Source organism: Schistocerca gregaria, chromosome 3 (genome assembly GCF_023897955.1).
Source record: "Schistocerca gregaria isolate iqSchGreg1 chromosome 3, iqSchGreg1.2, whole genome shotgun sequence".
Classification (NCBI taxonomy): domain Eukaryota; kingdom Metazoa; phylum Arthropoda; class Insecta; order Orthoptera; family Acrididae; genus Schistocerca; species Schistocerca gregaria.
The window spans coordinates 345,009,631-345,024,098 of record NC_064922.1 but is presented as its reverse complement, the minus strand read 5'-3'; the positions used below and the strand labels follow the sequence as shown (position 1 = coordinate 345,024,098).

Sequence of the window (14,468 nt, the reverse complement as noted above, 5' to 3'; positions counted from 1 at the left end):
TGGTCCAGTTAGTTTGCAGGGTCAAGATACAACAGTTCTACTGTATGTTAATTTTGTAGTTTTGAATAAGGACTTCTCTGAAAGCTTAGTATTTTGTCATCGTCTCTATGTGTGCTTTTCTTACTCAGCACCTCTTATAATTGATGAATATTGATTTACCCTCAAAAACATACTTTATGCTGGATTTTACAACAATATCTTCCATATTTATGGCAGTTTTGATATATATTTCGTAGCTTGTAAAAAGAATTATAATTTGTGAAATTCTGTTAATTCTTTCTAATTCACAGAACCTATCAACTGAATCACCTGGCCGGTACTATGTATGCCTGGCTCAAAGAAAGTAAGACTGTACAGAGGCATAGAGCCATAGAATTTGGCTGGAATGAGAAACGAGAAAAATTTCTGCACAGCTTCTTTTTCTTAATTTCCTTTTTTTCTAAGACGATTTTAATGTTTGTCATCACAGCATGCTTTCACTGGTCTTAATATGTGATGTGAAGAAGCTCCATGAAGATTGTTTTGTATTCGTTTCAACCGTAACATACTTATGCAGTAGACTGAAGGACTTCTTTCACTGTTGATACCTTACATGCGATGTTGAAATAATCCAGTAACGGTGGATGATAATGTATCTGTAACCTGTAACTAATATTCACTTTCGATGAATGGCATTGTGTATGACATGTCTACTGACTTTGTAGATTAGGATGTATGTGATGTACACTATTTTGTTTTAAAGAAGAACACTTACCATCACGGATGTCACTCATGTGATCCCCTGAGTTCATCCATCCATGGCTAACAAATTTTGTTTGTTTCGAGGCAACGAAGTTTCCAATGTAAGATCCACCTGCTGTCAAAGTTTGAGGGCTACTTGGATTTGCTCTGTTGACAAACAGAAATCATTGTTAATAATATATCTCCTTCTGATCAATCAAATCATTGTGTGTGTCATGTGAAGTTGTTGTTGGGGACATTATCGTATTTTCGTGGTAATTGTTCACCTTGAGAATATAATCTTAGTGGTCAATTGTTAACGCCGTAAAATGCTTAAAAACTATTTTGGTGTGATGTCGTAGTACAGAAAATATTCATGCTTATTTGTGATAAATGCTTATGAATGGTCGGTACTATTTCTCAACAACCAACAGCTCGAACAATCCACAAAATATGCCCTTATTTTTTTACGTCTCCTACAAAATAGTCGAGCTTCATGGAGGAATTTTATCGTGCTTAATGGATCATCCAAGGCGACACTCGCTGCAATTTATAAGCTGTTAGCGGTAACACGTGGCTCGGCTCCTACACGTTTCTTCCCTCTTTCGACCATTTACCACTATCTTTATAGAGCAAAAGAAAAGGTTACGACTTAACATCATATATTCGTTTCTCAAACATGGAAGAGGAAACATTTTTCACATATGTCTTAACAACTGATTCTCTGCGATAGAACTCATTTGTTGAAACCTTTCGCAGCACTTTACCGGTACTCTATGAGAAACACGCATGAACAGAATGCACCAGCACAACGCAGAAAAATCATACTTATGGAACGAGGAATTCTGGGTTATACAATACACCTTTTTTCTGTTTTGTTTCACTAAGACATGTTTCAGCTCTTATTGGGCTATCTTCAGTGGGTTATTTATTATTTTCTAACTGTAAAATTGTTGTTATTTATTAACATTTCGCGAACCTTTTGGTACATAATAGTTATAATTGTGAATAAATAATTGTTGCAAAATATTACACATCATTTGTTCATAGTTCACAGTTCAGATGTGTATTAACGACCTAATGCACTGTGTGTTATTAATAACATTATATCAAAGTTCTATTTATAACTTAATTGGCGAAAAGAGTGGATGTATGCATTAGTTTACATACCTTACATGATGCTATTGGACATTTATTTTGATAGCTATTCTGCTACCAATCTACAACTTCTCATCTACAAACAGCAAAACGTAATTTTTATTTTTCTGTAACAATTTTACAGTTAGAAAATAATAAATAAGTCACTGAAGACAATCCAAAAAGGGCTGAAAGGTGTCTGGGTGAAACAAAACAGAAAAAAGGTCTCTTGCATAAGGTAGAATTCCTTGTTCCATATTTTCGTAGCAGCCATGGACATAACAAGAAGAACTGCAACACCACAATATGCTTAAAATCATTCTTCACCTTTAGTCTTCTAGGTGATTTGATGTTGCTCATCGTGACTTATATCCTGCGTGGACGTTATCACTTATACGCATTGACTGACCTAGCTGTTCGTTGTATATATTCCAGTATCTGTGTTTACTACAGTTTTCGCCTTTTATAGCCCCCTCAAAAAAGTTTAACTTACCTCCATTGTAACACACGCTATTATCTTGTCCCTCATTGCAGCAGTTGTTTTACACATATCTCTCCTTGCCGATTTGTCAGAGGACTTTTTCGTGAGTGCGAGGTCTCAAAAGGCCAGCGATGTTTATCACATTCGACACCCCACATATTGGCTACCATGCAACCACTATATTGGTTGCTAATGTCAAAAGGGGGCGGGACGGGAGTTGCCCAATAGAGAGCACAGTATGACGCTACAGAGCGTAGTTGAACTGCTTAGTAGAAGAGTAACTCACAATGTTGCAGTGCTAGTGGTGTTGATGCAAAGCAGAGCAATGGCGACGATAAACAAAGCAAATATTGCATTGTATCTACAACAACAGCTGCCGAAAGTGACATTCGTCAGAATGTAACACAAGGATATTCGCAGAGGGAGAAAGAAGTAGACGATGAAGTATCAGCGTTTCTACAAGATAAGTCGGTGCAATGTATGGTGTCGTATATGCTCGTCTGTGTGGACAATCTACACGATGAGTACAATGATGACTGTTTGTGCTTAAAAAGTGCAAGTGATAATGAAACAGGTGTCGAGCCATACAGTTCATCATCCTTGTCGTACAGGGAGCCACAGACCCGTCTCCAGCAAAAGGTGGTAAAGGACAATTGTCGAAGGAGCGGATACTAAATATAGTTACATACATGAAAGGTAAACCACAGCTAGTAAAAAACAATGATGAATATATTTCGAATAAATCCACAGCAATATGATTGTGTGGTTCATAAGAGAAGCTACGGATATTCAAGGGTGGAAAAAAACCCACTACGGAATCGACCCTGAAATTTTTAGATGGGATAAGCAAACTTATCCTTTCGGTTAATAAGGTATTTGTTTTCAACTCCGACCAATCGGTCTCTGAAGAGGAAATGCATATGAAAGGAACTGTGGCAATTAGAGGTACCAAGAGAATTGTGTCAAGATCAACTAACATCAATGCATTAACGTATATGTATACAATTATACCGGCTGTTAACTTGGGTGGTAAATTGGCTCGAAAGTTGTTCATTGATGCACATGGTGAGTCATTAGCAGCTAATATTTTTCCTGTCATAGTTGTTGCCACAGCACTTTCAAATCAGCCTTACTAAAGATTGAGCTTGCGAGCTCTCACTGAAGGGGTTTCTTTTTAGTCCACTTAATCTGCAGTATTTCTCTGTACACCAAATCTCAGACGTTTCCATAGTCTTCTTTCATGTTTTCCCACTGCCCATAATTAATACTATACATTGCTGTGCTCCAAACATACGTGCACGAATTTTATTCCTCAAGTTAACGCCTACATTTGATTTAAGCAGACTTATTTTAGGGAGGAATACCCTCTTAGATTGTATTAGGCTGCTTCTTATACAATCTTTGCTACGTCCATCTTGTATCAGATTGGTTCGAAGGCAGAAAAATTGCTTAACTTCCTCTGCTCCAACGTCCTCCATTTATGCTACTTTTTAGTGATTTTGTCTTTCTTTACTTGAACCCTACTCTCAATCCATATTTTGTGCTCATTAGATTCAACAAGTGCTATCCATTAACTTCGAATTTAATGGGACAGTCCTATGGCGACGGGGAAATACATCTCCGCCAAGTGAATAGACACAGGTCGGACGTAGAAATTAACTAGTAAAGAAGACAATAAAGAAGGAAGATTTAAGAGTTTACCGGAGGGGGTACGTGAGAGTCTCCTACCTTTCATATTCCTATTTTCTGCCTTTGAGAAGCAGTTTTTCCCTCAGACTGCGACTGTAAACGCACGCTGTTGTCATAGTGTCATTTCGTCTAAGCAGCATCATAAAGAAACGGCCACTGACAACCTGAGAGGCGTCTACCGTTAACATGGTTTATGTGGCAACAGTGCACTTTGTTCCCACAGCTGACACCTGTGCACCTGGCTCCGTTCAACAACATCGCTGGGATGTTACAGGAACTCAAAGTTCGGTGAAGGGATGATGAAGCAACTATGCTCCTTGACCAAAAGGTTTTTATCAATCAATGCCGTCTAAAGAATGGACAGACTTTTTGAGCCTATAGTGTTTCAAGCATTTGATAGAATGAGGTGAAACTGGCAGATCTCATGTTTACCTCTGACTGTAATTACTTGTCAAGAAAGGTCTTAAATGAAAGCTCTATACCTCACTGCAGAAAATGTGCCATTGATTTTGGTGCAACATATGGCAGAGACATTGATATGACAGATCTAGTTAACGAAGTAGCTGCTTTCATGTTTTACGTGAAGAAGCTGATGAAGAGCATTGACACAGCTTCGCATGTGGGTATTCCGAATGTATTTTTCAACGTATGGCGTTAAGGATACTCATCTAGACAACGAAATAGTACGACAGTCCCGTTGACTGGACCCTATTGCAAAAGCAGTTTCAGCAAATTAGTGATACAAAGATACTTAAGGCCATGTATGCTGAGATCATATTGTCAGACTTAGTTGTGTTCTCGGTACAACACGACAAAGCTAATAAACTTGATTTCAACGATGTAACTGACAGGTTTGCCTCACTCAAAGCACGGAAATCCAAAGTAAAATTATAACAAAAACACAGTTCCTGGAAAGGGATATTGTGTCAGTTCTTAATTATAACCATTTTTCTTTTACTTCCAATCATTAATTTCTGTTTTATTAGTAATTTATGAGCAGCAAAGAAACTTTGTTATTTATGGATCACCATTCTGAAACCAGTAAACCGATAAACCCATAAACTGTAACATACAGATTTTATTTTAGTTTCAATTTTTTTTTTGAGAAATTTTATACAGTTTGCCATTTATTTACTACAACGATACATTCATTTTATTTTGTGCAACACTTTTCAGCAATGTTGTCCAGTTAGATATGTTTTTCAATATTGCTTCATTTTATTAAATCTAACTATAAAATTTGCTAAAACTGCGTAAAAAAATTGTGTAAAGGCAGTTTTACGCGGTAGGTGTGGGGGGGGGGGGGGGGGGGGGGAAGGATGGAGGCTGCAGCTTAGGTAGTTGTGCCAGGTCGCAGGATCACCTTGGTTACACCGCTTCCAATCCAAGCATTTCTCCCTTTGGTGTTCCATTCCTAGTGTGTCCTCTTGGTTCTTGAACCAATAGTATAGGAACATTGAGCAGTTTTCTCGACGCCATCACGGACAGGCCTGCTGCACGCAAGAGATTCCTACTACCAACAAGGAACGTAGATGTGATGATGATTTCTGTCGTAGATCGAAACCGGTCATCCAAAAATAATAAATGGTAACATCATATACGCGACCACGAGTGTGTTTACTAAATAAGCTATGGTTTATGCCAATTTTCGTAGGATTTCAGTCATCTTGCACAATTTTACGTTGTCGAAAGATTTTTCTAGTTCGACAGTATATCTAACTGTCTTTTTCGTTAACTATTATCTCTATCATCAATTTCATCGTCACGAGTGCGTCTCTGGTGTGTTTACTTTTCCTAAAACGAAAGTGATTGTCATCTAACACATGCTCGATTTTCTTTTCCAGTTTTCTCTCTATTATTCTTAATAGCAACTTCGTTACATTAATTGCTATGCAGATGGTGCGTTTAAAATAATAAACTAATAAATAAAGGGGACGTGAAAAAAATTGAGAGTGACGAGTGGAAATTGTGAGTAATCATTACGAGATGACGGTTGTCATTAGTGGTACACGTTCTAAGCCCAAAGGCATCTGCGAATAGTTAAACTGATAATGGAATAAGCAGGATGTGTGTAGAGGAGGTGGAGGGCGGAGGGGAAAGGAATCGGAGATGGGGATATGGAAATTGGAGAATAGATGTTCATTATTTGAAATTAATTTGCTGAGAAAAGAAGAGGGCATACAAGAAGAATACAAGGAGGACGATAAGAAACCTGTTGAGAGAGTGTAAACATAAAGTTGCCACTAGTAATAGTCCAGAGTTCTGACTGCAGGTCCATGTGGCCAAAGAGGGTGAGTCACATAAAATTAGAAGAAAGTAGGTTAATAAAAGGACTAGTACTATATTCTGGTATTCCCCTTCACATATGACTCAGGACCTAAACGTGGATGAAACATTAAATTTGTATTGCTAGAAGACAAATAAGATCTTCACACCCATGAGAGCCGGTCCACATGTCACTGCAAACGTTCCCAGTATTAAATGTCACAATGAGTGCAATATTACACTAAAATTTACACAGAAGAGACACAAGAATAAAATATCACCGTTATAATAGGTATCGCAGATGACATTTGTCTTACTGAGTGTAGAGCTGGAAGACGACGTCACTCGCATCGACCCGGACTTCCGGCAGAGGCTGGGTCAGGTCGTAAAGCTCGACTCCGCCATCCTTCGTGGGAACCAGCTCCCACCGGCGAGGACGGGCTGTAACAGAAAGATTATGTGTCTGCGTAACTGAGGCGTGTGATTCTGCAGGCTACAGACATTTCACGTGAAGACCTAATATGAAATACAGTGTAACTTCGTTGGTCGAGACTAGGTGGGACCTAAGATATTCCGAGTTATCAAAAGTCCAGAGAATCTGGAGATTGAGAAAACTTGATCTGAAGTTAACTTGTCAAAGAAGTAACATTTTTGAATTCGTTTTCGAAATTTTCAGCTGCAGTTATGTTCTACGGTAATTGAGGGAGCAGCAGAGAGTAAACAGAGTTCGGGAAGACAGCGTTTGTAATACAAGCAACAAATAATTGAGGCTGTTGGTTGGCAGTACTGCTCTGAGATGAAGATGTTGGCACAGGATAGGACGCTGTGGTGCGTTCCACCAAACCAGCCAGAAGCTGGTTAAACATCAAGGCCCCTCCCCTCCCCTCCCCACACCAAACGAAATTACATTCCTTCACCAAATCAATTGCTGTATTGGGTTATTTCCTGCGACAGAATATCTGGCTGTAGTGCTCGGGAATCATCAAAGCCAACATATCATGTTCAGGTAGCTCAATTGTAAAGGGGGTGACGTACATGATAGCAACCGATATTGTGATTTTTTTTTTTTTTTTTTTACTTGGATCTTCCTCTACTACATGGTAGTGAAATTTCAATTCCTGAATATTACGTTTCAATTACACTCCTAAAGTTGATGAAAATAATAACTGGCAAAAGCTTGCACGTAGCCACGGCTCTTTCTTGTTCTGTAGTTCCTCATATTATTTATTCCTGTGGCCTTTTCTTCCAGTTTTATGTAATCCTCATGCAGGGAAGAAACTAATTCGTTCCAGTAGATGCCTATTGAAGACATCCTCCAGGATGTAGAAAATGTCGCAAATACAAGTATGCACAATAAATATTTACAAAGAAAAACGAAACTGCTAATTTACTTCCCACAAATTCCAAGTGAAAAAAGGTCCTCATGAATGTGGAATAAGTCAAAGAAAATCTTAATATATTTTCATTTAAAAACTAATAGATAACTTGTCACAAAATACGTAAATGCTCAGTACACTGAGGCGCATATGATATTTCTTTGGCTCTTGTAGCCGTTCATAACAAAATAAAATAAAAAATTATATTATAACACTTGTTTACACTGAGGCGACAAAAGTCATGGGATAACGATATGCACATATACTGATGGCGGTACCATCGCATACACAAGGTATAAAAGGGCAGTGCAATGGCGGAGCTCTCATTTGTACTCAGGTGATTAACGTGGAAAGGTTTCTGACTTGATTATGGCCACACGACGGGAATTAACAAACTTTAAAATGCGGAATAGTAGCTGGAACTAGAAATTAATAGACTTTGGGCGCGAAATGTAGTTCGAACTAGAGGCATTGGACATTCCATTTCGGAAATAAATATTGCGAGATCCAGAGTGTCAAGACTGTGTCGAGAATACTAGATTTCAGGCATTACCTCTCACCACGGACATCACAGTGGCCAACGACCTTTATTTAATGTCCGAGAGCAGCGGGGTTTGTGTAGAGTTGTCTGTTCTAACAGACAGGCAACACTGCGTGAAATAAACTCAGAAATCAATGTGGGACGTACGACGAATGTATCAGTTAGAGCAGTGTAGCGTTAATGGGCTATGGCAGCAGACGAGCGATGCGAGTGCCTTCGCTTACATCACTTCGACACCTGCAACACCTCTCCTGGACTCGTGACAGATCGATTGGACCTTAGACGACTGGAAAACCATGAGCCGGTCGGATGAGTGCCGATTTCAGTTGGTAAAGTTCTGATGACAGGGTTCGAGTGTGGCGTAGACCTCACGAGGCCATGGAGTTGTCAAAATGCACTGTGCAAGCTGATGGTGGCTCCGTAATGGTGTGGGCTGTGTTTACACGGAATGGACTGGGTCCGTTGGTCCAACTAAACTGATCGTTGACTGGGAATGATTATGTTCGGCTATGTGGAGACCATATGCAGCCATTCATGGACTTCATATTTACACACAAAGATGGAATATTTATGGATGCCAATGCACCGTGTCACCAGGTCACAGTTGTTCGCGATAGGTCTGAAGAACATTCTGGACAATTGGAGGCAATGATTTGGCTGGCCAGATCGCTCGACATGAATCGAATCGACCATATACGGGACATAATCGAGAGGTCACCACGTGCACAGAATCCTGCACCGACAACGCTTTCGCAATTATAGACGGCTATAGAGGCAGCTAGAGTCAATATTTCTGGAGGGGTCTTCCTGCGACTTGCGGAGTCCATGCCACATCGAGTTGCTGCACTAGGCCGGGCAGAAAGATGTCCGACACGATATTAGGAGGTAGCACATGAGTTATGTCACCTCACTGTACAATGGACGCATTGCTGGAGGAAAACCCAATCCATGAAGGAGATACCTATGGTCTTATGGAAGCCGTTACAAAGAGAGAAGGAGAACGAGAATAGCAGACACAATAAAGTAGAATACTTCAGAACTAGGACGCATGTGATCAACGTTATTGCACTTGTGTTTCATATATTACTAAATAAAAGTTAATTTTAGTATCTGGCCTACCTTTTACTTCAATGAGAAGGTGGTGAACAACATTAACTAAATTATCCTTCGGCGTTTGACAGATAGTGGCAATAATGTACAGTAACGGCCATTAAAATTGCTACACCAAGAAGAAATGTAGATGATAAAAGGATATTCATTGGACAAATATATTATACTAGAACTGACATGTGATTACATTTTCACGCAATTTGGGTGCATAGAGCCTGAGAAATTAGTACCCAGAACAACCACCTCTGACCGAAATAGCGGTCTTGATATGCCTGAGCATTGAGTCAAACAGAGCTTGGATGGCGTGTACAGGTTCAGCTGCCCATGCAGCTTCAACACGATACCACAGTTCATCAAGAGTAATGACTGGCGTGGTGTGACGAGCCAGTTACTCGCCCACCATTGACCAGACGTTTTCAGTTGGTGAGACATGAGGAGAATGTGCTGGCCAGGGCAGCAGTCGGACATTTCCTGTATCCAGAAAGGCCCATACAGGACACACAATATGCAGTCGTGCATTATCCTGCTGAAATGTAGGGTTTCACAGGGATCGAATGAAGGATAACCCACGGGTCGTAACACATGTGAAATGTAACGTGGACTGTTCAAAGTGCCGTCAATGCGAACAATAGGTGACTGAGACGTGTAACCAATAGCACCCCATACTATCACGACGGGTGATACGCCGGATGGCGATGACGAATATACGCTTCCAATGTGCTTTCATCGCAATGCCACCACACACGGATGCGACCATCATGATGCTGTAAACAGAACCTGGATTCATCGGAAAAAAATGACGTTTCGCCATTCGTGCATCCAGGTTCGTCGTCGAGTACTCCATCCCAGGCGCTCCTGTCTGTGATGCAGCGTCAAGGGTAACCGCAGCCATGGTCTCCGAGCTGATAGTCCATGCTGCTGCAAACGTCGTCGAACTGTTCGTGCAGATGGATGTTGTCTTGCAAACGTCCCCATCTGTTGACTCCGTTACAGCCATGCGGATAAGATGCCTGTCATCTCGACTGCTAGTGATACGAGGCCGTTGGGATCCAGCACGGCGTTCCGTATTACCCTCCTGAATCCACCGATTCCATATTCTGCTAACATTCATTGGATCTCGACCAACGCGAACAGCAATCTCGTTATATGATAAACCGCAATCGCGATAGGCTGCAATCAGACCTTAATCAGTCGGAAACGTGATGATACGTATTTCTCCTCCTTACACGAGGCATCACAACAACGTTTCACCAGGCAACGCCGGTCAACTGCTGTCTGTGTATGAGAAATCGGTTGGAAGCTTTCGTCATGTTAGCACGTTTTAGGTGTCGCCACCGGCGCCAACCTTGTGTGAATGCTGTGAAAAGTTAATCATTTGCATATCACAGCATCTTCTTCCTGTCGGTTAAATTTCGCGTTTCTAGTACGTCATCTTCGTGGTGTAGCAATTTCAATGGCCAGTAGTGTAAAAAAGAAAGAGTAAGCACTTTAATTATGTATTTTATAACGAATTCTTTTTTCGTCTACTTGACGTTGGTCTAATAATCTGAAAGCTTCTTTGTGATATACGAAGTAACTGTTTTGGAATATGAAGTAAGTGTTTCGTTTTTGATATTATGATGAACAATGAGTACTCTAGTGTAATTGGCCCATATTTCAGGGAAATAGAGTTTTAAAGGAGAGTAATGGAGGCAATAATTTTCGTGTAATGTTGTAATTGTGGATATTTTTACTCAGTTACAACATTTAATGATTTATTTCAATAAAATTCAGTGATACTGTGGCGATCATAGGGGAACACTGCATGCATGGTGTCCCATTAGGAATGGTCCATATTAGTAGATATGACAGGAACGATCATTCGAAGCAAAAGTGTGAAGTAAACGTGTGCTCTAAAATGCATACCTTACAAGCTATGCTTACTTTTTCATGTTCAATACTGTAAAACAAATCTCTTCTACTGCAAGCTCTCTGATTTCCACAACCGCGTGAGTCTGAGACAGACACACATACACATGTGGGGAAGAGCGTTCCCCAAAATACACTGGCTTCTTCTGAGGGTAATACGCGAACATTATATACTATTCTTGAACTTCACGGAAACAGACATGCGTATATACACAGCAATAAGAGACGATGAACAATGGGCGCAGCTAAACGGATTGACAAACAGTATCTAAAAAACAACACATGAAGAGTACCTGCGGACACGATATAACAGACATGCCTATATGCAAAATTTATGTTTTATTTAGAGGTCTCGTTCTGTAGGACCAAATTGCAGAGTAAATGTCCAAGGTGGTGGAACGTGTCAATATATGAAATTACAACATAAAAGTAATAACAGATAAAAATAAAATGTTCATGAGCACAAAAAGTAAAGCCATATGTTTAAGTAAACGCAATCAACAATACAACAAGAATCAGCTTACTTTTTCAAGGAACTCCGCGACAGAATAGGAGGAGTGATCCATAAGCAAACTCTTCCGTTTCGATTTGAAAGTGCGTGGAGTACTGCTAAGACTTTTTAATTCTAGTGCTAGCTTATTGAAAATGGATGTTGCAGTATAACGCACACCTTTCTGCACAAGAATTACGGAAGTCCAATCCAAATGCAGGTTTGATTTCTGCCGAGTATTAACTGAGTGAAAGCTGCTTATTCTTGGTAAGAAGCTAATATTCTTAACATGAAATGCCAGTAAGGAATGTATATATTGAGAGGCCAATGTCAAAATACCCAGACTCGTGAACAGGGGTCGAGAAGGGTTTCGTGAACTTACACCACTTATTGCCCGTTTCTCATCCAAAAATATCCTTTTAGAATGGGGGGAGTTACCCCAGGATATAATACCATACGACATAAGCCAATGAAAATAAGCAAAGTAGACTACTCTTCGTGTCGAACGATCACTCACTTCAGATACTGTTCGAATAGTAAAAATGGCAGCATCAAGTGTTTGCACAAGATTCTGAACGTGGGTTTTCCATAATAGTTTATTCTCTATCCGAACACATATAAATTTGAACTGTTCAGCTTCACTAATCATATGCCCATTCTGTGAAACTAAAACGTCAGGTTTTGTTCAATTGTGTAATAGGAATTGTAAAAAACGAGTCATACTGTGATTTAGCATCCGTTTATTTTGTACAAGCCATGAACTTGCGTCATGAACTGCACTATTTGAAACAAAGCCAATATTGCACACAACATCATATACTACCAAGCTACCGTCACCAGCAAACAAAAATATTTTAGAGGGCATATTATTTACATAAATAAGGAACAAGAGTGGCCCCAACACTGATCCCTGCCCCCCCCCCCCCCCCACTTGACTGTACCCCACTCAGACCCCACGACAATGTAACAAGAATCTCCAGAGGGTGACAACAATCCTCGCAATGACAGCATGAATAGCGACACTGAACAGGAATAGGTCGAGGAAGACGAGATGTGGCAGTAAATAAGCATAAGGTGTTGGCCATCTAGCCAGTAAAGCACCAAATGTTGTACTCTAATGAGCACTGAAAGTTAATGCATAGTATTAGCAATATCCTTTCTCTATTACTAACCGAACTGTTTTGGTTGTGACTGGCGGTCAACAACTCGAAGAAACAATTCCGGAGTATTCATCGCCAGTCACAGTCGGTGATGGCACTAACAAATCTCACTTCTGTCCTATCATCCTTTTATACACGTTTTAAAACAACAAAATTGTATTTATATTTCAATCCTAAATCATTGTTATATTAAAAAATATTATTATTTGGAAAATGTTATAGACAGAAACGAAAGAAAAAACTACAAAATAGATGAAAAACGAAAACTGTAAGATGCACGATCTATTTTTAAAATGGAACAGGTCTATAATACGACAATAAATAAATAAATAATAAATACATTAACAAATTTACATAATTTGAGAGAAGGTAGTATGGACAAAAACAAGGAAAAATGTCCATTAAACAGGCCGTTAAAGTGGGTACCTTAAGAAATATGAGTATTTGATCATCTTCGCAACTATGAAAAACGTCTCTTCTACTGTACAAGTGCTTATAGCGAAATAGGAGGACTGGCGCCCAGCTCGAAGACATGACAGAATATACTCAAAAAGAGTCTTATTTGTTACAGAGACTCTTTTTACTGCAAATGCATGTATTTTATAATATGGTAGCAACAAACTGTAGAAATACCACAGGTATGAGAACACATTATTTTTTTAAGTCACTGATACAAAAGCGTGCAGTTTTGTTACTAACCTGAGGCTACTGCCGCAAGTGTAAGAATCAAAGCAATGACTTTCATCTTGACAGCTCTTGTTCTACATCCTGCTATTCGACACATATATAAAGAGAAACTTATCATTTAATCAGCACGTTTGTAATGGAAAGATAGGAGGATCGTTTCCATATCGTTGTCAACAATATCATTCGTAGTTCGTTATCAATAAATTGATCACTCATATCGGCTGATTTGTGTTACACTGCTCCGCACTTAGTGAGACGTTTTTACTGTCTGATAATCTGTTTATTGTCAGGGCAGTTAAGAACAGTCGCACACGAGAGGAGCTACTTGCATTATGTGGAAAACTGATTACTCGTGCAACAATTGGTATGTGAGATGTCGGCATATTCAGAAATAATTTTTTGCACATTTCAGGAATCTGCTGTTTTGAAACTTTTTTAGAAAATAAGGACCAATTATATCGGTCAGACATGTACCTACTAACGTAGGGAAGTGGCCACGGATTACTCGAGAGGGTTCCGTAGGGCATATGCGTGGTAGGGCACTCTTTTTAGGAAATAAGAAAGTAAAAAGGCTTAATTCTCTGCGTTACTGAAGAAATCGAATCCTCTTTGGTGAATAATTTCCCACTATTTTCATCGGAAAACAAAAATAAAAACAATTTCTTGACGAGTTCGAATTAATAGGCGCATTTTTGGGGAAAGAACTCGTATTTATTATGTATTTGCTCATATATTTCATAGATACATAAAACTGATGCATTTAATACTACGTACACATGCCTTTATTTTGTATTAACAATTTAAATTTCTTCCGCGAGTGAGTCAGTCAGTTATTGTGTTCCATAGATTTCATCGAAATGGAGAAGCTTCAGGAACGTAGAACGGTTCAGAGTACACGTTAACC

General features: G+C 39.5%; 1 protein-coding gene across 2 annotated transcripts in view; it reads right to left on the bottom strand.

The window, feature by feature from the left end:
- LOC126356023 (lipase member H-like) overlaps nt 1-13,671 on the bottom strand; it is a 130,243-nt gene extending 116,572 nt beyond the window's left edge. Inside the window, exons 1-3 of one of the 2 annotated variants that reach the window (XM_050006675.1) lie at nt 13,577-13,658; nt 6,610-6,733; nt 755-888 (exon numbers count right to left, since the gene is read on the bottom strand). In XM_050006675.1, coding sequence (XP_049862632.1) covers nt 755-888; nt 6,610-6,733; nt 13,577-13,622 — 304 coding nt within the window. In that variant the 5' untranslated portion in view covers nt 13,623-13,658. Of the gene's footprint in view, nt 1-754; nt 889-6,609; nt 6,734-13,576 lie in introns of both variants that reach the window. The other variant, XM_050006676.1, reaches the window with a different exon arrangement.
- Nucleotides 13,672-14,468: the final 797 nt, after the last annotated feature.